The sequence below is a fragment of the Triturus cristatus genome, chromosome 7 (assembly GCF_964204655.1).
Source record: "Triturus cristatus chromosome 7, aTriCri1.1, whole genome shotgun sequence".
In the NCBI taxonomy this organism is placed as follows: Eukaryota; Metazoa; Chordata; class Amphibia; order Caudata; family Salamandridae; genus Triturus; species Triturus cristatus.
The window spans coordinates 1,176,768,885-1,176,792,045 of NC_140590.1; the positions used below are offsets into that span (position 1 = coordinate 1,176,768,885).

The 23,161-nt window shown below is 41.7% G+C and overlaps 1 protein-coding gene across 1 annotated transcript in view; it reads right to left on the reverse strand.

The window, feature by feature from the left end:
- Positions 1–23,161, reverse strand: part of ELOB (elongin B) — a 50,579-nt gene continuing 27,418 nt past the window's right edge. Inside the window, exons 2-4 of the mRNA XM_085618490.1 lie at positions 10,706–10,840; positions 7,195–7,303; positions 1–575 (exon numbers count right to left, since the gene is read on the reverse strand). Coding sequence (XP_085474616.1) covers positions 463–575; positions 7,195–7,303; positions 10,706–10,840 — 357 coding nt within the window. The 3' untranslated portion in view covers positions 1–462. The remainder of the gene's footprint in view (positions 576–7,194; positions 7,304–10,705; positions 10,841–23,161) is intronic.

The following is a 23,161-nucleotide window of genomic DNA, read 5'->3' on the forward strand; positions in this document are numbered from 1 at the left end:
TTAAATTAAAAACGTGTATTTTTTTCCAAACTTAACTTAAGAGTACAGAGTTGTCAGGGTTGCAGGGAGGACACACAACTGTGCCCTTTCATTAAAAGAGAAAAAAAGAAAGAAAAAGAACAGGACAAACCTTTATTGAGCAAAAAAGAAAAAAAATACTTTCAAAAACAAAAAAGAACCTTTGTCAAATAGTAGCTTTTTCTACAGAGACGCCGTCACCGGTTTTGAGTCCAACACACGCGGCTAATAAACGTGCATCTTTAATGAGCCTTGGTTTACGCACTCCCATGCTCCCTCGGCCACTACATAGGGTGAAAGGTGATGGGTGGAGTCCACTTCAGCGCAATGGTGGATAGATAAGGTAGAGGTAGGAGGGTGATGGGGTATAGGAAAGAAGGGAACAGATGTGAGAGTGGGAGGAACTGTATGGAGGACGGATCTCTCCCCTCCGTTGGATACCCCTCACTGCACAGCTTGCTCATTGGCGCTGCTGCTGGAGTCCTGGGGTTTCATGACATCGGGCAGTTCTGGCGGGCTGGAGAAGGTGTCGATGCGTAGCGGTTCAAAAGAATCGTCTGAGAGAAGACAAGAAACAAGTTAAACAATGGAAATGAGGCACCCACCCTTTCACAGCCATCAATCATTTTGGAATTCCCACAATAACTAAAAAAGACCAACATGCTTCACACAGAGACAACTACAACCAATTGCTTTAACATTTCATGTGCCTAGTCTGGTACAACATTTCAAGAAGTACCTGCAACATGTCAATGCCAGAAAAGAAAAATTCTATTGCTGCCACAGAAGACAAAAGGACAGCTATCATCACTAATGCCAATGATTAAGCTATGACCCAAAAAACAGTCACAATAGGCACCAACCCTACATACAAGCTTAGAACAGTGGTACTTTTTGATGGTAATAACCACTCACTAGATCTCACTGTTGATCCCAACGAGGAAAGATACCACCATTCAAGACATTTACAGACCTTCCCTATTGACAAGAGCATTATCTGACCTCACACACAACAACCAAGATGTTTACAGACCCACCACTAACAACTGTAATTGGCACTGCCCCTACCCCCACCCACCACCACCTCACCCAACAATATTACAAGGTCTCATTAACACCAACCAGAAAAGGTGCTTTACAGATCTCATTGACAACCAAATAAAGCAGCAAGAACCTTAAAGGATTTCACAGAAACCAAGGCAAAGACATTATACAATATTACTACTAAGATCAACAACATTAAGGCACCAGATCAACTGCAAAGAATTCAGGCTCAACAATGCCTAAACATAAATTTTCATGATAAGAATTATCTTTAATTCAAGAAATTAACAACCTTACCATCAACACCAACTTGGAAAGGCATCACACCAAAGAACCTCACCGAACCTCCCACTGACCAAAGTATGAAGACAGCACAGCAGATATTCAGTCATGTGCTACTCAACACTATCTCTAAACTGTAACATTATTAAACAAAATGTGACGGTTGTGCAGCTAAGAGAGGGCAAGTAAGCTGTTCATCTGCCCATCCATCCTGAATATTTGTGGTCGACCCCCTTCGTCTCGCACTCAGTCTCACTTTTTTCACTATCGCAATAGAAATAATTAGACCCTCAGGTGCGGTGGGATCTTAGTGCATGTTGGAAACGGATATCCCAGATTTAGTGCAGTCACAATTGCTGAAGTGTGAAGTTAGGCATACTGTGCTTCTAAAGAATGCATATTATACAAGAAGGTATCTTACTCTCCAGCTCTAGGAGGTGGCTTTTTGAAATTGTCCATTAACTTCACATGGGATCATAAAGGGACAAGGACAGGTTAATTTTAACACTGCTCTCTTGCACATTATATTTGCACTTTATAATTTGTTAAGGGGTACACCTGCTCTTTATTATCCTGTCTTAAGAGGCCGATTTTAAAATTATGACATTCATCTGAGGTTAAGGTGTATACCTGCTCTTTATAATCCCACTTCAAGAGGTTGTGTCTTTTGCCTGGATCTTTTGGGGGACATGAAGGCGTAGGGTCACGTTAACTTAAATTGAGCTCTTTTGCACATTATATTTGCACTCTATAACCAGGTTAAAGGGGTCCTCATTTGCACTAACAAGCAGCACTTTACGATTTGGAACCAAGGGGCTCACATAAAGATAAACTTGCCCTAGTAAAGCACAGGGATTGCACATAAAGAATCAATCGGGCCTGCGGGCCATTTTAGAAACAATAAACCCAGACTGCAGGATCTATCAGTCATTGCTTTTACTTTCTGATAATGGTGTCAACATGTTTTGTCTCAAACCCTAGAGTGTTAGAAATGTTTTTAATAACAGACTAAATAATGGGGATGTTTAAACTGACGTCTTGTTTAAAAAAACTAATGCAATGGTTTTTATTAACTAAGCAAATACAATTGACTTGACTAAAGGGTCCGTGTGGTCTTCTCCAATAGTGGAAATTGATACCACTGGAAAGCCTGTATCAGAAACCAATGCATTTTTAATGCAGACTTGAGAAAAAATGCATTTTTACCCGGGTAAATTTGCTCACCTGTATACATCAGAAAAAAGTACGATTCGGGTACAATATTAAACCATTCAACATGTTGTCTATAGTGTGTCAAGGAACTCTTTTGTTCACAAGAAGAGGACTACAGAAGCTACTCAGAAAAGTGAAGCAGACAAACTCACAGAAAACAGCAAATGTGCTCAGATGCTGGGTGCTTGGCACTCAAAATACTGCAAAATTCCCTGGTATCTCCAGCCTGAAGGGACAAACGACCATGCACCACTTAGCCCTATTACTGAACCTTTCAGTTTTTGGGGACACACATTTATTGCTGTATAGCCATCTATCTATTTGGGCTACAATAGGACATACACAAGACAAATGATACCTTAACATTGATCTACAATCATAGTTCAACCAAACATTCTGAGGTGACATTTAAGATTTGGGTTGTTCCGATTTAAGTGTGACAACGGAAACCACAATCAAGTGCTGGCATGGTCATGATGAAAAGCTGTGAACTCTTCCTCGGGGTCTCATTTATTTAAAAAAAAAAAAAAAAAAAAAGAAGGAGTTGTTTTAGGACACAAAACTACTTCCTTCACAAAAACTAAAGCTTGGGACACAGAAAAAAGTTTAGTGATATACAAGCAATATTTGTCCATTTTCAGAACATCATCTACCTAATTACTTGAAGTGTATAGCTCTTGCACCCGTTTATCTATTTTGATTTGTATATTTCACATGTTGTTTCATTATCTTTTATCTACTTGTATGCCATGTTCGCTTTATTTTATCTTACTCATGTAAAGCGCTCCGATACCTCTGGGTCTAGCCAGCGCTATATAAAACTTTTAAAATAAAAATAAATAAAAAAATAAAGCAATAAACAGAATTTTGCACCTAAGGTACCAGAGTTTGAGGAGCAGTGTCAAAGCCAGGGATGGCTTTTGGGTGTCTATTCTGAAGTAGCAAAGATCAGGACGAGTTGAATCAAGATTGAGAAAGGAAGAAAACGTAATCAGAGAGCTCAAACGGCGAAAATAGGGGCTGAACGGGGGGAGGGGGGTGGTGCAGAGATGTTGGGGCTCGAACTACTGGGAGAGGCGGGGCAGGGCAGGGCAAAAAGGGGCCAGCAAACTGCCATGAAGTGGTGTGGGGGATGACTTGGCTCATAATCCTAGCTGTTCCCGATTGAAATCTTCACTTAATTCATGTAGACTGAATCGCATCAACTAAAGCATCATCCTTCACTTTCCATAAGAAAATGCAAGGTTTTCCTTTTTGGGGTATATATGCTTCTCATTTTTGGGCCTTGTATACAAGACAGTGCAAGTTTCAAGCCATCTGGTGTGAGGCACAAATGCTTGTTATTAGAAGGTGGGAGTCATGACCAAGAGTGACTGCATATGGCTGCTCTCTATCTAGATAGCACGGCGGGTGAAAAACAATGGACTAGAATATGGCCGAAGCAAACACCAGTGACCGAGATTAATCCAGGCATTCCTCCTATCACTTTGATGTAGTAGCTGTCCTAAGTGTGATGGGTATGCCCAGTTGTGGGTCCCGTGACAACTGTGACACATAACTCGAGAAATGCTTCCTGGTGAAGCCAAAGGATGTCAAAAGTGGTCTACTGTTGTCTGTACTTCCATCTGGGTGGGGGACCTGGTCACATACTTCAGGCTGGGCTGTTCCTATTGTAGTAGGACCAGGACTGATTGGCATATGCCTGGTTGCTGTCGAGTGACATGGCAGATGACAGCCTGCAATGTGTCCTAAAGAAATCACAAGCCATGGAGATTAATTCAAGGCATTCTTTCCATCACTCTTATTGTTTGCCACCACAGCAAGTAGGTATTCAACAATATGGTCATAGAGGAGAATGTGTAACTGTACACTGTTCAACACATACTTTATTTTCGTTTATCACACAGATAATTGCAGAATATCTATTGACAGTGTCAATGTATCTTTTCATAATAAATATTGCAAACTACACAGATGTAGTCAGTAAAGGCAACTTGGAGGATGCAATCCATCAATGTGCCAAGCCACTGGACTAACAGGGCTCAGCATTTTATGAAATCACCACCTCTGAAGGCTACTTTCCCATGATTTGGATCTATGAATTAGCCTAATCAGTGAATCATTTGCACAGGAAAAGAGATGGAATTGCCACAATTGTTATTGTTCGAGATCCAGTGACACTATATTGCGACGTGGCCATCTGGTGACCAGTAAAACAGATCGGATAAGAAGAAATGGTTTACTTTCGGCCACTGACACTGTGCAACAGCAGAAAAGTATCTATGCAGATTTGAGGCAGAATGCCAAACTTTGAACTGAAAAGGTTTACCATCAAATTCTGCAGTTTGTAAATTGGCATTGGCAATATGAGCTTACTCGGCCTATAAAATGTATCCAAACCTAATTGCATAGAGCAGAAAAGTAAGCTGCCAGCAAGCTGCAAAGACCTGTAGCCTTTGGGATAGCTGTGTCTGCCTAGCTGTTGCAGCACTACAACTTCAGTATGCCAGAATCGCGAACATTGGCAAAACAATAGAATTCACAAACACCACTGAAGATCTCGTGATGGGAAAGATGAAGAACTATGCAAGCAAAGTAACACAGGGAGGAAATGGAACCAAGAGGCACATGCATTGACAGGAGACTAGGATGGGAATGTTCTAGGGTTTATTAAGCGGATGGTGGTGGATTGCAAAACGTTAAAATAATAGGTAATACGGGGAACTAAGAGGGGCTTATGAGCAGACAAAACAAATGATTTAAAGGAAAAGCCAAGCAAGAAGAGGATTTAAATTTGTAGTGCAGAGATTCAGAAAAAAAGGAGCAATACAATTAGGGGCACGGGGGCAACAAACCTTAGAGATAGGGCTCAGGATGCAGCACCTGAGGCAGAAGTTCAGAAAGGGACAAAAAGAGAATGGATTGAGCGAGGCTGGGGAGGAGAAAGAGGGGATGGTGCACTTTTCAGGGTTTCCAGACGAGAGAGATGGAGGTTTAAACACAAAATATCAAAAACAAGAGGGTGCCAATGTTTCAAGAGGGTCGGGTTCAAGGTGTAATGAACCAAGGTTATATAAAAGGCTCAGGAGGAGAAAAATGAAATAAGACAGATTGTGTGGAAGATCACCGAGGATCCCTGGGATCAGGGTTTGGAACGAATGTGATATGGCTGGAGAGGCAGTACACCTCATAAAACCATCATATTTAGACAACTTTAAGAAGAAAAAAACGTGAGAACCACACAGATATCAAGCAAGAAACATGGTGAGGCAGGAAGGAACAGACGAACAGGTGATCATGGAAAAAAGTACCAGACAAGTGCATTGATCCATGGTGGGTGCTCAGAGGTTGCAAAACAGAGTGCGAGCTTTCAGATGAATCGGGAGGGAGTAAATAACGAGAATGGCCTGGATGTGCACACTCAGAGGAACCAATTGGACCAATGAACAGAGATGAGGGAAAACCGTGAGCATGCACAAAATGGTGAGAACTTATGGGGGAAAGAAGTTATCCAACCATTGGAGGTAGAACAGAAGGGCTTAAACAAGGGTGGATTGAGCTGAAGCAGAATTTAGTATATGGGAGGAGGGATAGGAGGGTTGGGATGCATCCCAACTGAAGCACCTAAGGCAGATGAGAACAGCACAGATGTGCAGCATGAGCGCTCGCGAAATAGGAAGTGATGAGCCCATCAAAGAGGAATACAGGAGAGAGGACAAAGGACAATGCAAAGAGAGGCTTATAAGCCAGCACAGCAAGGTAGAAAAATAGGCACCCTTAGAAGCAATTGAGCTCAAAGTCCAAGGTTCTCTAAAACTTGGACGAATAAACTGATAAAGCGGCAACTGTGGCATTTCTGTAAAAAAAATAAAACATTAAACCATTGTGGCCCACTCCCAACTAAAGCACTAATGAGCACACATGTTTCAAAACTATGCTGCGATGAAAAGAATTCTGAGAAGACTACAGTGTTTCCGGGGGTCTAGCCTACTGCTGGAGTATTTTAGAGGCCTGCGATGAAGGAAAGGGAGCTCATTTGGAACTTGCAATGTTAAGAAAGCACTCTTCAGGTATAAAAACACAAGATTCAAAATTGCTGGGCTTTGGACTGGATTCTCTGGCTGACGTATACTTAGACACAAGGCCATCACGCCGCATGACAATTCTAGTCGGAGTCTGAAATCGAGAACCTTAACAAGATACTCTAACCCTTCCATTAAAACACTTCATACCATACTTTCATTGGTGTCTCTCCATCCCACAAACCACAAAGTGTTCACTACCCTCTCCCAATCTCTTAAATGGGGCCACAAATATTCTTATTAGGAGATCCCAAGAGAATAGGCAGCTTTTACCGGATTTCTCAGAGATCCGAAATAATTTGTGGAGCAGGTTAGAAACAGCCATGCAAAGCTCAAAGGTTAACATGAGAACTCTTTCGGATCCCACAGAACCTGTATCAAGGCCAATCAGTTTAGTGTACACTTCAATGGGAATGAACATATTGACATACTTTAGGACATACTGAGTGCAGGAGTGTGCCTGGTTCACTGCAGGGGTGCCAGGTCCATGCAAGACTGGGGCGGCAGATCTAGACCAGGGAAGGCCTGAAGTAGACAGGGTGCCTGACCTACTTACCTGAGGCTCTGAAGGCAAGCCCAACGGTAGCCGGGGCCTGAGGCCGGGCAGTCTGGCTGGTGAAGCCACAGTCTCCCAGTGTTTTGCTGTCATCCAGGAGCTGGTCATCCTATTGGAGGAAACAGCCAGGAAGAAGAGAAGACCTTGAGTGATGTATCGTCCACATCCACTGTAACAGTAACCCCCACTGTCCAACATGTATGGCCTACACAGACCTTCACCCAACAAGTCTTTCCTCTCAACCCCACATTTACATAACACCCATTCCCACAGAAGAATTACCAACACTAAGATTCTCCAAAACACCACAAAAACTCACTGCCACCTCAAACCACACATTATTTAAGCAAAAGCAGCAAAATGCTTGACCCTCAGTTCCAGTGACTCTTTGCTGTGCTGATGATCCCCTGCTTTCAGCATTTCTACTTTCTGAGTATGTGGTCTCAAGTCCTGCTCTCTTGAAGGCACCTGAACCAGTGAGCAATTTTGAGTTGTGTTTCTGCTCTGGGGACCGTTCAATGGCATGGGCTACAATCATTAGTGTAGTCTATTCTCAAACCTGTGCATCAAACCACATGAGTCGCGCTTTATAAATCCCCTTTCATGACTCAACACCCCTGCTGCCCCTCGAAAGTAGCAACTTTTGAAGCAAACCCCTCTATTATAAATGCCCAGTCTGCATACTTTTCACCTTGATCCACCTTAAACTGCCCTCCACCCGACAGTCCAACACACTACGAATCCCTTCGCAAACTGCCCATTTCCCAATCTCCAACAATGAGAGCATTTTTTCATTTTACTTAGTTTATGTACTCTTTTCCAGTCCCTTGTTGAGTTTATTTTCTGTAAAGTGTCCCAGTACATTTCTGGTGTGTAAACCGGCTAAGATGTGCTTAATAAACCCGAACGAACTATGGGGTGGAAGCTCTAATCAGATTCACTGAAACATATCACTGGGGAGGGAGGCAGGGAAGCGGGGGAGGGTAAAAAGATGGAAAGGCTTAGTTAATTCTGCCAAAAAGCTTCCTACAAGGACCTTGGCTAGACTGGTAAAGGAAGCAGGCAACATATTCCTACATCCCCTTAAGAAATTTGCACTTTCCAGCAGCCTGTGAGCAACATCTCTAACTGTTTTCAAAGTAACTTTCACCAGTGCCTTACATATCTGAACAATCACGCTAGCCTCCAAACACACATATAATTGGTGTGCATCAACAAGTAATTGTAGTGGCATTCCTACTTAAATCAACTTTTGAGGGATAGCTACACCTAACAGCTGCAAACAAATTTAGCATTAGTGGATCAATATCCAAAGATGGTGTCATAAACCCTGCGGTTCTTATGTCCTGTATCCAATGCTAAATGGATACACTGCAGTAGAATGTGAAATCACTTCTCTTTCAGCTTCATGAGCGATATGCTAACTCCACTGTGTTACGCTGGCATTGTCAGCATGGCCACCTCTGCTCTCCTGAGATCACCTTTACTCATACACAGCATACCATGATGAAATAAGTTACTTACAACTTCTATTAATTTAGCAGCTTAGTATTGCTCAGTAAGCGACACGCTTTGTACTCTTCTTTCACCTAAAGGCTAGAGTCAGAAAGGAAATTGATCTCTAAGCTTCTTTTAACCTTACTTCTCAAACTTTGATATCAATGAATAAGAACAGTTTGTGGTGGTTGGCAACAGGTAATCAATCTACGTGCACTCCACTACTTAAACCTGTAAAGAACACCTTAGGGCATAAACAGTAACTATTTCCTCAAATTATTGATGGAAATGCAGTACTAGGTATTGTTCACATTCATAAACAGACCCAACCTGCTAGATCAGCAGGCACGAAAATATTCACTACACCATTGAAAGCCTTATTGATCTTCTGGAAATATGGTCAGCAGAGTAGTCTCCATTCCCACTTAAGCATCCTTCCTTGTCCTATAACATCAGGAAGAACCCAAAGGACACACTATGGGTTCTATGAGAATTTACCCATTGTGGGGTTTCAGCCATTTACTTAGATGATCCAGACACGCTTTAACTGTATTGATCTTGCCATCAATAGCTTTGATACCCATCTTTCGGTCTAGTAAAATCGTTTTTGTATCCGTTGAAGAGTCTGTACCATCCTCATCCATAATGATTGCTTCCTGAACATTGTGTGCTGTTCACATGCCTGTTTTCTCTGTCTCCAAAGCCTGTCATGACTATTGCCAGAAAACCTGTGATAGTAAAGGTATGCAAGCAGGGGACATATCACCAATATTACCGTGCAGACCCAGATTGTCATTCAGCGAGTGTCCCAACAACTGGCGCTTGCCTGACACTTCTTAATTACTGTTAGCCAATTAGTAGCACCCCATTCCAACACCAGGATTACCAAAGAGCCACACCTGCAAGTTCAGCTTGAGCTAATAGTCTGCTGGTGGAGTCACCTTGTTTATTCAGCCCTCTGCATAGAGGGCAAGATGCAGTAAGTATCTGCCTGCTACCACTCAGGGGTCGATGATCAGTTGGAGCTTTACACCTAGTTCTATTCATTTTAGAACTGCTGGTGCCACGGCTGCACCGCCTTCCTAGGTAGATGCAACACATCGTCCTATTAGTATCCAGCTCCACTGAAGCTGCACCACTTCAACAGCGGAGGGATCTGCAGAGTTCACAGTTGCAGGAGGTAAACAGTTGACAACGCAGGTGTTCTTCAGGCCAGCCCCCGGCTAACTCAACAGCTGCCCCTGCCGCAGCCGGGTTTGAGACCTGGCTCCACTACCCAACCCTAGGCGCCGCAATAAACATACTACAGCTTTCACATTTTTATCATAGCTGCTCCATCCTTTTCCATGCTCCACATGGATATATTTCTTTAGTGGGGGGTTCAGTTTTACTGAGGGATAGCAGATCAATGCGAGAAACAAACAGAAGCATAATAATGTCACCACCTCAGCAGGCAGACAGGACTCAACCTCCCCTTTCCTCCAGGTTTATCTTTAGAGAAAGGTTTGCTAAGGATAACACTTTCCTACTATTTGCTGAATCTGGTTTTAAGAAGGCTGCTGCCGTCAGAGCTGCCTGGGAGTCATAAACCATAACTGGGATGACCATACACATCAGAGGAATGTGTTTAACTATGAGGATGCCGCTTTGCACATCAAGAAAAACATGTTTGGTTTCTTTCTCTGCAAACAACTTGCACCAGCAATGCAGATGGGTTTCACCCTCGCAGCTCATTGTTCAAAGCGAGAGATACAAAAGAATAGTATCGATAAATTAAGTCACCACCTTCCAGTTAAATTGCACAGAAATAGTACACTCCAATTTCCTTAACATTTCATGGCTTCCCAACATCCCTACAAAGAATGGGGTTGGAAGATAGCCACCCACATTCCCCCCTCAAAATGTAAGGCAATGCATTTTATTTCATCAGCCCAAGGCAACAGGTGTTTTTCTAGAAGAGCTCAAGGGTAAAACACAAACACAAAATGTGGAGCCCCGCTCAATCACAAGTCACCTTGTATAGTCGCTGGTCCTCAGGGGGCCTCTTCAGGATACCCTCCACAATCCGCTTCAGATCATAAACCGTGGTGGACTCCTTGGCATCTGTGAAGATGGTCGTCTTCTGATGGCGGATCATAAGAAAGACATCCTGTAGCAGAAAAGGATAAGGGATTGGTCATAAAGTCTTGTGCTGAATTTGCTCTATGCCTTATAAAAATTAAAAGGCAAAAGCAATGCTGTTGAAAAGCACTGCCAATTAACATTTGTAGCTCACAAAGAAGGTGTCCTTGATGATCTAGTATGAACCACTGAAAAGTTAATTGGCCCCATTAGCCCTGAAGGAATGGCTATTGCTCCTTATTAACCCTCTCTCTGGTGCTCATGCAACACAAATTGTATGTTTGAAGACAAAAGAGAACAGAGCTACCAGTCAGTATACACAAATCCAGAAGGCCCAAGACAGTAGAATTATTCCTCACGATACGCGGATGCTATGGAAAACCAGTACTGACCCTCTAATTTCACAGACCTTAATTATGCACAAAAGCACATCTATCTTCCTGAGCAGACTTTAGACCACAGGGCTATCCCAACAGTTGAGTAGAATTCCAACTGGAGTTTTCATAGTTAGAGTGCTGGATAAACGTAAATAACTGGGTTGTGTGCCCGTCACTTGTTTTGTATAATATTTAGATGGTTCAATAATCATACAGCAACCTTTTTAGCACAAATAACCAATAAATAGTCAATGCAGGGAATATTTTATAGCACGGAAAGATATTTCATACAACCATAAAAGCTAATCCCTCCTGGATTTCCCAATAATTTAACCCCAAGAGACAAATTAGTTACTGTTACGATCTGGCCTGGCTATAGTGATCACCTAATACAAGGATTGAAAACTATAATTCGGTTTATGATACAAATCTTTTAACACCACTTCCAGGAGTAACACTTCCAGGAGTAAAACAGTCATACAAAAATAATACTTCTATTTGCCCAAAAGAGGACAACAAAATCTAACTATGTACAAGCATGCAATTAGAAACTAAGCACAGCTGTAAATAGTGCAAAGATATCAATAAAGTGCAGGGATCACGGAGCGAACAGGAAATTCTTAAAACACAGACAAATCCAAGAGTCCAAGTGCATGGCCCCACATCTCTTGTAAACAATTGTTCACCCCCTTGATCAGCGGGACAAAAAACGCCACAACTGTTCACATTTTGAAATTGATTATTCCTCTTGGCATAAACATATTCCATCTGTCACACCTTGGTCATTTGAGCTTGCCATTGAGCAAATGATGGACACCTAGAAGTCTTACAAAATTGTAAAATGAGTGGTCTTGCAATTGAGACAGCTAATAACGGTAAACGTTTGTTCAGACCTCGCAAAAGCCTCATTATTGCCCAGCAAGCCAAAAAGAACTACTAGTAAGTCCCGTATCGCTCTTTTTGATAATTGTGGAGTTCTAAAACGAAATATCTGGTCCTAGAACAGTGCAAAACTGGCTAGGTAAACAGAATATGTGCCCAATCTCCTTGTGCCATTGTATTACATCTAAAACACTTATTAGAAACATTAGGCAAACATTTATTCCAACATTGGGGGTATAACAAAGAGTCCATCTAGCAAACAATTCAATTTGTTTAAATGTAGCTGCTCTAAACAGTTTAAGACCATAAGTGGAAATATCCAACCACTTATGCGGGTAATGACACACCCTGTAACTGATGTTATCTTATGTACAAATTTGGGAATAATTTATTCCTGAATCATCCTATACCAGCTACTGATCCCTACCATATTATTTTTAAAGATTAATTTAAAAAAAATCCAAATTAAAAGCTCTATATCAGGGTTAAAGTCCAGCAGGAACCTGGAAATTAGTGCAACACTGAGCCAAAGAACAGAAGTGCTCTCATAGTCCTGGATAGCTAACTGTTGCCAAGTCGCCTACCTACCATTTATTATAAAACCCGATAATATTCCAAACCCATGTCTATTCAAAAGTGTAATTACATATTTCAGGACCTTTTACCCAGACTGCTACAATCCTGCAAAGAACAAAAAGTCGTGGCAATCAAGCATATTATTACTTTATACCAATTAAATTTTTTCGCAAAATCATTTCTTTTACATCTTTATACTTCTTTGGGGCATTTCCGAATAATAAAAAAAAAAACTGAAGTCCTTACTCCTTAACCATTGCCCTTAAAAATAAATTATTATTGGGATCAGCACATAGATGAACAGGATAGTCAAAGGCAGCCTGATGATAAAAATCAGGTAGCAGCAAACTCCCCTCCTCTGTTTAATTGAATGATGGTCAAATTGATACATGAGCGCTGCAGTTTCCAAATAAACTTTCTAATTAAGCAACCAATCTTCTTAAAATTGTTCTTACTGAGCCTAATCAGGACATTAGAAAATAAAAATAAAAGATGGATCGACATTTTAATTAAGGCAACTCAACCAATAATTAATTGACAAGGGTAGAAAATGGCATTGCTCTAACAATCTTTTGACCATACACAGCGAGGCACATTAATTTAACTTGAAAAGATCTAATATTGGACGATACAAACAGCCCAAGAAATCTAATAGGTCGAGTAGGTAACCACTGACTAATTGCAATGGGAAGATGCTCCTTCAAAGCAATACAAAGCAGAACTTGACTTCTTGTTATTAATCTTATAACCACAAATTAAAACAAATTCATTAAATCTGTCGAGGGTTCTTTGCATATTAGCTTTCGTTGCATCCAGATACAAAATAATATGGTCTGCAAAGTTTTAGCTTAGACATACCTAAAACCGGGAGGTAGAATTGAATCATCATTCCGTAAAGGAACAGCCATTGGTTCGATAAAAAAAAGTAAATAAAACCAGCAAGAGGGGGCACCCATTGGGCATCTGCAGAGAAATATGGATTCAACCTACATTACACGAGTTAATACTGATTACAGCTACCGCCCCCAATTAAAGATTATTCAAATCTTTAAAAACTGGTCAGGGAAACTAAACTTCATCAGTATCTGAAATAGTGCTGCCCAACTTACCTGGTCAAAGGCTTTACCTGCATCGACCATAATCATAGCCGCTCTAGTTTTATTGGTCACAAAATAATTTATGGCCTGAATCAGACAGCATTAATTACCATTGCCCTGTAAGGAAGAAACCCGTTCTTTTTGCCAATAATACATTTCTGGACAGCAGAAGCAAAACAATTCATTAAGATATTCATCAAAATTGAATAGTCTGCATTTAACAAATTAATTGGCCTATAATAATTGGGATTACGAGATGGTTCATCTTTTTCATTTTTAAAAATAATACAATGGATTCAGTAAAGGCTGTAGAAATAGAAATAGAACCACTGGAAATTATTTCATTAAAAAATTTAATCAAAAAATCTTTGATAAGAGTGGGGCAATTTCCTTCTAAAACCTAACTGGAATACCATCAATGCCTGCTGACTTAGTATTAGCCATGAAGGTCAAGGCCTCTCAAAACTTTGTCTCTAATATTTGTTTAATTAAACTATCTTGTTGTTTGGTCGAGTGATGGGAAATTGGATTTGGAGCAAGAAATTTTAAGGTGGCATCCTCCGATGCCTCCGTGGGAACCTAGTAAAGAGCAGAATAATGATTCAAAAATATTCTTTGTATAGCCTCTCAATAAGAAGTAAAAAAAATAGTGACTGGATCCATCACCTCGATTATCCCATTGGCTCTAAACTTTACAGATCATGCCAAGGCACGACACATATTCGACCTCCTCATAAGCTCCCTGAACACAGTGCTCTCATTTAAGCAGTAAGAGGGCTTTGGTTATGCTCATCACAATTTCATTGTCCGTTATCTTCCATTTCCTTGATAATTGATCGGAGAGAATAGACTTGTTTTGCTTTAAAATCAATCTGGCGACGAAAACATGCCTTAAAGGCTTCCCAGATGATTAACATGAAGGCAGAGTTACTGCTGCTCCTGATAAACTACTATAAAACCGGATAAAGTTCCATCTGATGTCTCTAGCTTTGGTCAAACCAGTCTCAACCTGGACAGAAACTAATGCATGCAACCCCCCTCCATCACCCTGCCCACCTCCCATCTTTCAAGCCCACTACCTAGCCAACATCCCCAGAACCATCCCCAAAGCGCCACCCCCCTCCCCAAACAAAAAAGAAAACCCCACAACTACACCCTTCTGCACGGTTCACTCCCCAATTGATGGGTGCCCTGGAATTGCTCTGCTTACAGTGGTGGCTGGCACGGATCGGGTGGCCATGGTGTGTTAAAGAAAAACAAAATCAACGTAACTTATTTTCACATCTCTCTTCCGCATCGGGCAGGAACAGAAAGCACCCAGGCTCCCCTGAGCCAATCACAACGCTTCACTGCAGCGTTGCGATTGGTCTGATCAGGGAATGGGAGCCTGAGCATGTTCTCCACCCAGGCTGTAATGCAGCCTGGGTGGAGAATATGCAAAGTGCGCATGACTGTTTGGCCGGCCCGAGACAGCCGGCCAAACAGTCATGCGCACTTAGAGTGTGCCCACCACTCCTACCCCCTGCTCCGAGATCAGAGCAGCCCCGCCCGCAAAGCTGCAGCAGCAGGAAAAATTAAAATATCTTTGAGTGATCATTGAATTTTTCCTGTATTTCACTGCAGCAAAGCAGTGGAGTGTTGCGCCTCTGACTTAGCGGAGGAGCCGCCACTGACCGCTGAACCCTCACTCCAGCTCACCCTCACAATAAACAGAAAACCCAAAGTCAACAACCAAGTAAAATCATAGTATTTAAAATCATACATCACATATCAAGGGCCCCTTAAACAGAATTCATCTGAACCTGTTTTAGCAAATTAGCCTCTGTACCTAAGGAAAGCACCTAAAAATCGACCCTTAAAAAAGCACTTAGTTTCAATTTCTGATAAATAACAGATTGTGCTCCGGACACTTTAAACACCCGAATCATGTCCTTAAATTCTCTCCTACGAAGAGCTGCCGCAATAGACAGGTAAGAAAAAAAAATCTGAACTTTTTAGCCATCCTCTAATACAAATGCCTTCTAATGAATAGCCCCTGATAGAATCTGTTCCTTGTCCCTGTAGTCCGAGAATCTGTTCCTTGTACCTGTAGTCCGGAAAGTTAATCAAAATAGTTTGTGGCTCCTTTATGTTTGTATACGAGTGAAAGGGGACCCGATGGGCTGCACGATTGATAGATCAGCTTGTGGATTGTTGCTGATGACCTCCCCACACACCCTGGGATACCAACAGTTAAGTATGACCGCCTCATATGGTTTTCCAACTCTTCTAATTTAATCCTTACCAAGGAGAGTTCTTTCTCGACATAATCTACACATTTTTGCTCTTTAGTTGCATTGTGCTCCAAATTCCTGACCCACTGTTCAATCTGGTCGAGTCGTTTAGAAAGGAAAAAAAAAAGTAAAGTCATCATCAGTTTTAGTTAAAATGGTCTAGCAGAGAAGAGAAGGCCAACAACACACTTTTTGAAGCCCCAAATTGGCTAACATTTGGAAGCAAGATTTTAGGCAGAGTATCCACCATATATACTGGCAACTGCGAAAGAGAGGGTAATTAAGAAACAACTGCATCCTTCTCAAGGACATCAGATTTATCCACATTTAGCTGGTTCGGCCCTGGCTTGCTCTTCTCACCGGGAGATACTAAATCGATTTCCCCAGTAGTCTTAATCGCCTCTGAACCTTCATCTCCCTTCTTAGAAGCATATATCATTGGATGGAGGTGGTTCAAAAACCCCTGCCGATGCCAGAGTCTGCAGTATGAAGGAGGCAGATCATGGACCAGAGCCAATGCGTAGAGTCTCGCACCATCAGTTGTATCGAAGAGAGGGACCCCCTCCCGTTCCTTCAAGGCAGTGCAATGTAGTGCACTTGTTGGCCCTAAACTCAAAGGGTAAGAAACCACATCAGCATCTCCAAGTACTGCATTTCCTGAAGACTCCATTGGCAATACTACAAGATTGGAGCAAAAAAGTAGCAGTCTCTTACAAGGGCCTCTCTCCTAATTTGCCTGCCACAATATCCATGGAGGTCTCTTATGGTGAGCTATGGAGAGGTGTTTAAGACTTCAAGGTGGAGGGAGGAGATGTTTCTCTATGCGAGTTAGAATTCATAAGCCAAACTACCTCTGGTGGCCAGCAATTTGCACAAGTCAAATTCACAAAAAAGGTAGGTTGTCCAATAGCCTGAAAACCGCTGAGCTGTTACTTGCCGCAATAAGTAATTAAATGAAACATTAAACAAAGGCGAAATGCGAGAAACATAAGAACACATACAAGTAGAGCGCAGTGTCGAAAGAGAAGGCTGTTCCAAAGATGCAACCAACAAGCACTCAGGCATGTAGTAAAGTCAGTCCTCTGTCCCCCTGTGCCTCGTCCAACCAGCGGTCTCTTCCAAGGCACCCGACCAACACTCTCTTCTAATCAGTAACCTTCAGATACAGGTCATACAGGAAGCTTGGCAATATCGTCACAGGAATCCACTCATATTGTACAGAACTGTACAAAGCCTGGAAGTATGCTTCATATGGTGAGGCTGCAAAAACTCAGATTTTCCGCAAACATTTCCAGCTTCAGCGAACGAGATAAATGGTGCTAAATTGTTGGAGTCCATGGATAATAGTTCTGGGCAAAAGAGAAGATTTCACTCAGCATATGTATGTAGCTTTAACACTAATACCACTTATTGTTATATTTTTTAAGTGGAAGAAAATAAGCTTAACATATAAGTGTGATAAGTAACATATTTTAGGAATGGGTAAAAACCACAATGGAGACCAATGAATACAATAGCTAAGTGTGTGGGCTTAATTTCTTTATTACATTCAGAATGAATAAAGTTTTACAGTACAAAAATCAAGTTACTTGAGGAGTGTTTCTTTTGATTAGGTTAAACATGGAGAAAGTACAGGATAAGGACCATGGTATAATGCTCAAAGAAAATGTTTTATGCAGATGGGTTTAGCCCATTTAAAGGACTCAAACTGTTGTTTATTTCTGAGATTGGCTTAACATTCTGTTCCATTGCATTCATTTTAAGCAAGCACAGATGCCTAGTAATATCAAAATGCCTTTGCTGTGTCAGTCACTGTACATACCTGATGCTGTAGGGGTAAGCTGGGCATCCATCACCCAGATGTAGACCTGATCTGGATATACTCAAGTAAGAGTGAAAAGTACATAAGGAGGACCAAAGTGAGACTATGCTCTAGGTTCACTACACCATTTCTTTGTGAAACTAAACACAGTGCAGTCGGAGCTAACCGAACTAATGGAAACACTACTCCAGATTGGGAAGAGTACTCACAATGTACCAACCCCCTTTATAGCTCATCTGCATCAATGACCCACTTTATCAAAGTCTGTTCACTATCATCACATATTGGCCATATTGGCCCCTCCTACTTCCTGAGCAGTGTGCTGAGGATTTGCCCCCAACGCTGCATGCTACCAGTAATCCTTTAGTATCATGGGAACTTACAATGTAATACAAAACAGCAAAAGGGAGGGGCAACTCTTTTGACTCACCGTCTTTCTCTCTGACTCACACATTTTCCCAAAGTTACATTAGCTGAGATTGGTTTCAGAAGTAGTCAGGCCTGAATGGGGGGAATACAAGTCCAAGCATGGCTGTTGCGTCACTTATAAAAAGGTTAGACCATGCAGCATTCAGAATTTACTGACATTATAAGGGTACAGACTGTGTCAAAGGGCCACAAGGCACCTTCTGAACCAGCAAACCAACACATAGCTAACTGGCTTATATGCCAAAACCTGGACCCTTTCCAATGTCTTCTCACAAAACAACCAGGTGCTTAGCTTAGAATTTATCTTGACTGAATAAGGCACCATGACAGAGGAGAATCAGTTTTAGTTTCGAAAGACTTAGTGAAGGTTTTTTTTTTTTTTTAAGAGACAAATAGATCCTCACGACTTCATAGAGAAGAAGAAAATACAGTCACCACTGCGTGATTTCCCAAGAAGTCATTAAGTGTTTGGCAGTGACAACATTGTTCTGTTTCAGTTCCCAAAACCGTTCGACTATGGAATATACTTTTCACAGTAAATTATGTATACTGTTTTAACAATTACTTAGTCAACAAGGATTTTTCCTATTTACTTGATGCCTACGGCTTGCTTTTACTCATGCTCTGTGTGAAAAGATTACCTACAGAAATTGCCATGAAAATAGTTTGAAGATTATCGTCTCCTGCTAATGCGTCCGGTCCTGTGCAGATATTGTGGACTGAAATATCCATACAGAATAATAGAGTGAGATCGAAACTTTTTTAAATGAGGGCGCATCTCTATCGAACGAGCCACCAATTCAGTTTCAAAGAGGATGATGGATCCATGAGAAGATGATATTGAAGCTGCTTTGGGAAACAGCTGTGAGGATGTGTACTGGAGATAGCCACTTCAGAGTTACATAAGCCATTTTACAGAACAGTTCATGACACCGGACGAGATGGACACCTGCGCGGTGCTGGGAGTGGCACAGCAGCTGAACATAGATAGCACTGGATTTAAAGAGCAGGAGTGCAACAAATGCTCGTGGGATAGGCCTTGGGTCAGGCCCCAGACTTCATAAGAGAAAGTATTTTATGTTTCATGGTACTGCTGTTGGTTAACAGTAATGTTGTTTCTGCATAATAAGGGGAGCGGAGTGGGCCGTCCCGACCCAATGTCACTTAGCAGGGAAGGATACAGAAGGAAGAGAATACCCAGCAAAGACAGACACCCTTTGTAATTTAGGGTTACAAGATCGAGGGTCACTATGCAGAGACCTACTGAGAACCCTGTACCCCTATCTCTGTGTAAAACCCAAGGCTACTTCCAGCTGATATCAATTCCAAAATCCATAATTGGTTTTGAGACCCTCACACACACTACTGGTGTCATGCTTCACCATCAGGTCTCATCCTGGTCCCTATAAACCATTATGGGCTCGACCGTATTTCAGGGAGCACCAAAGGCATTTCCTCTGATGGGGGTTTAGAGATTGTAAAATAAAAATACCTAGTTTGCACCCTGGTATCCCTTTAAGATAGTAATCTTACTTGTTATCAATAAAAAATCTCATAGTCCACTTACTACTCCAAGGGTGCAGTGCCTCAGTTACACCTACTCCTACTTTGCACTGTCCAGCTTTTGATCATTCACTGAGAAGCTAGTCATGTTTTTCAAGCATTCCGTGCAATCGCGGGCCCTGTGCGTGCTGCAACGTCATCCCGTATGGATGCTCCATGAAATACAGCAGAGCCCAACCTGGTTTATATGGACCAGGATGAGACGAAATGATGAAGAATGACACCAATAGGGTGTGAGGATTACAAATAAAATCCATTACGGATTTTGGAATAGAGGTCAGCAGGATGTATCCTGGGATTTTCACCAGAGAGGAGGGTAACTCAGTGGTTGTCATAACTCTAGTGAGGCTGTATGTATCCAGTGATCCCATTTTTATTTAAAAGCAACCTCTCTCACCTTAGAGGGAATGTTTATTAACAGTCCTTTGACATGGTGTAAAATATGCAGATGCCACAATGTTGGGCGAGTTATATAAAATATTCATACAACATGCCTCCACACTTGTACACAGGTAATGGTTTATTAGATAAAAAGTAATTTAGGAAAAAGTCATAATATTTAATTGCATTGTATAGATCTGTTATCGTTTATCCAATAAAACCTCAAGAATTGTTCTAAAGGTACTTGTGTTCCTTCTGCCAACATGCAATTCATCTAGCAGGCGCTGCACTTTATGACTTCCTCAGGGTGAGGCCAATGGGCAGGTAAGATCTACTATTTGGGTAGATTTATTGACTACGATAAAGAATTCCATCGAATTCAAGCTGAATCAGAATCAATGTAATATACTTTTTCACTTAAATCAGTTAAGGAGAGAATACAATTGCTGGACATTGAACTATAAATAATCGAACTGTTAGTAATATGAACAGAATACGGTGTGCAATTCGATCATTCATGCATACACGGATAAACTGCAGGGAGAATTCAGAATGTATCAACACAGTAAATGATACATTGAAGAGGGTTGTATGATAGAACAACACAGGCCTCAACGCATGTCTAAACCACAAGGTCTCCACCACGACCGCGTCTTTACCACGCATGCCTTTAGCATGCATGCCTTTACAACGAATTTCATTGTAAAGGCATGATTGGTAAAGGTCATCTATGAAAAAGATCACACTCCTGTCCTGAGCCCTAAAAACCGGCTAGCAGCACTGCAATACCCCCGCCCAAGCCCTAAACACTACCCAGATACCCCGCCCGAGCCCTACAAACAAGCCTCTAGCCCTGAAATGCACCCTACTGCTAAAAACTACCCCAACCCCCCACCCTAAACCCTAGTCCAAGAACCTACCCCAGCCCCTTGCCCTAAAACGGCCCCAAGGCCAAAAAACAACCCCAATCTCCCCCCCCCCCCCCCCCCCCCCCGAGCCCTAAAACAGCCCCAGCCGAAAAAGCTACCCCAACCCCAGTCCCCGTCCAGTGCACTGAAACGGCTGCCCCCTAGCCCTGAAAACTGCCCCTCCTTCTCCCCGAAAACTACCCCCTCAGAATCTAGAGTTGGGCTTGAATGTTGGCTTTCATGCGATGAAACAGAATAAAATAAATGTGAGGAAGAGATGGGTCTGAGGTCTATTGGATCATGAGTCACAGCAGTAGTAAGAGGACTCAATACAGATCATGAATATCACTATTTCCTAGAAGACTGATACGGTGTCAAAAGTATTTTTTGAATTGTGCATTTTTATGGTTTGTTTGGGCAATCAAGAATCCATATAATAGCTGATAATGGTGACATGTATGATTCATAATATAAATGTATACCTAGACTAATCCAGGTAGCTTTGCCCCCCAGTGGTGCTACCAGGTTTAGGAGAATATTATGTACACACTTATATGTGGTCACATGGCTAGGTTAGGCCCGGGAAGAAACACTGCCATTTACATGTACACATTTCTTAAGTTACCTTCTTTTCTATATGACTTTTGACACACATTTGCTTGCGTGACAGTGCAGGATTCGTTTATCTGAAACCACATTGCTTGCAATTCCACCTCGTAAGTACAATGTCAGGACACCTTGAACATTTAGTAAAGGCCTGAACACACATTGGGCAAATGTTATTAGTCCATGCGGCGACATGGCTATCACAAAGAAACAATGGCAGCCTGACTGAAGCCTTGACACAGAAGCATGGATGATGTTAATATAAATATACACGCACTTCTGAGCTCAAATTAGAGGAGCAGTCTGCTATCAGAGAGGTTGGCGCCGTGTCGGAGCCTCAGCCCAGCTGATTCCTGTTTACCCTCTGCGATGAGGGATACCCAACTTGTGACCAAGACGGGGACCTACATTCCTTGACTTCAGGTAATGGGGATCATCCATGACCTGGCAAAACACCCACCCTAGGAAACTAGCTTGGGTAGAGCATAGCAGGAGTACACTATACCCAGTACTTGTATGCCTGCATATACACTGCTAGCACAATGGTGGAATAGTTTCACTGTTCTTAAAATGCTAATCACTTATCTGCTTCTGTCTATTAATCATTGCAGCGCATATATTTTATGCAGGAACCACAATGGCTCACTACATATTGAAACGCCCCTTTGTGCATTTCTTGTGTACCTTTCGGAGTATGCTCAAGTGACAGCGAAAAGGTTCTAGATCAGTTACCACGATTTCTGGTGAGCCAGGATTGTCCTGTTCTGAGGTTGCCAAAACCATTTGTTGTGACTTATCAGGTTTGGGGGTACTTATGGTGGCACTGTGGCCAACATATCCTGAGGAGGTGCATAGAATCAGTCTGGCACCATCCCAACGTTCATGTTGTTCAACAAACTAACAGTTCCTACTGAGAAAGAAGAAAACGTACGACAATGCTCTCCATTAAACTTTGAATTAATTCATGTGAACTTTACCTTGACAAAAATACTAACGTTAAAAAGCAACTTTGTACTCATTCACATCGTTTTTTAACTATATACAGTATAATTTTTCAGAAAACCCGTAGGTTTAACATTCAATTCATTTACAGTTCTATTGCCTGACACATTAGGATGGCATCAACACCTATTCAGAATATGATGCTCTTAAACACACATATGTATATTAGTGTGTTAAATAACCAAATGCATACTTGAAATATTTTTAAAACTTCACAAATCAGGTATTCCATATTATTTGATTTGTAGTGCATTTATTTACCATACCAGTATGTCTATGAGGAGCACTTCATCACTTAGTGACTTTTTAGACTATTATAGCAACTAAATCTATACCGACATGAAGGCAATAACAGACTAGTTACATGACACTCCCAACATTATGTATTTAAACATGAAGGCATTACCCTTTAATCTCATTTTTTAGAACACTT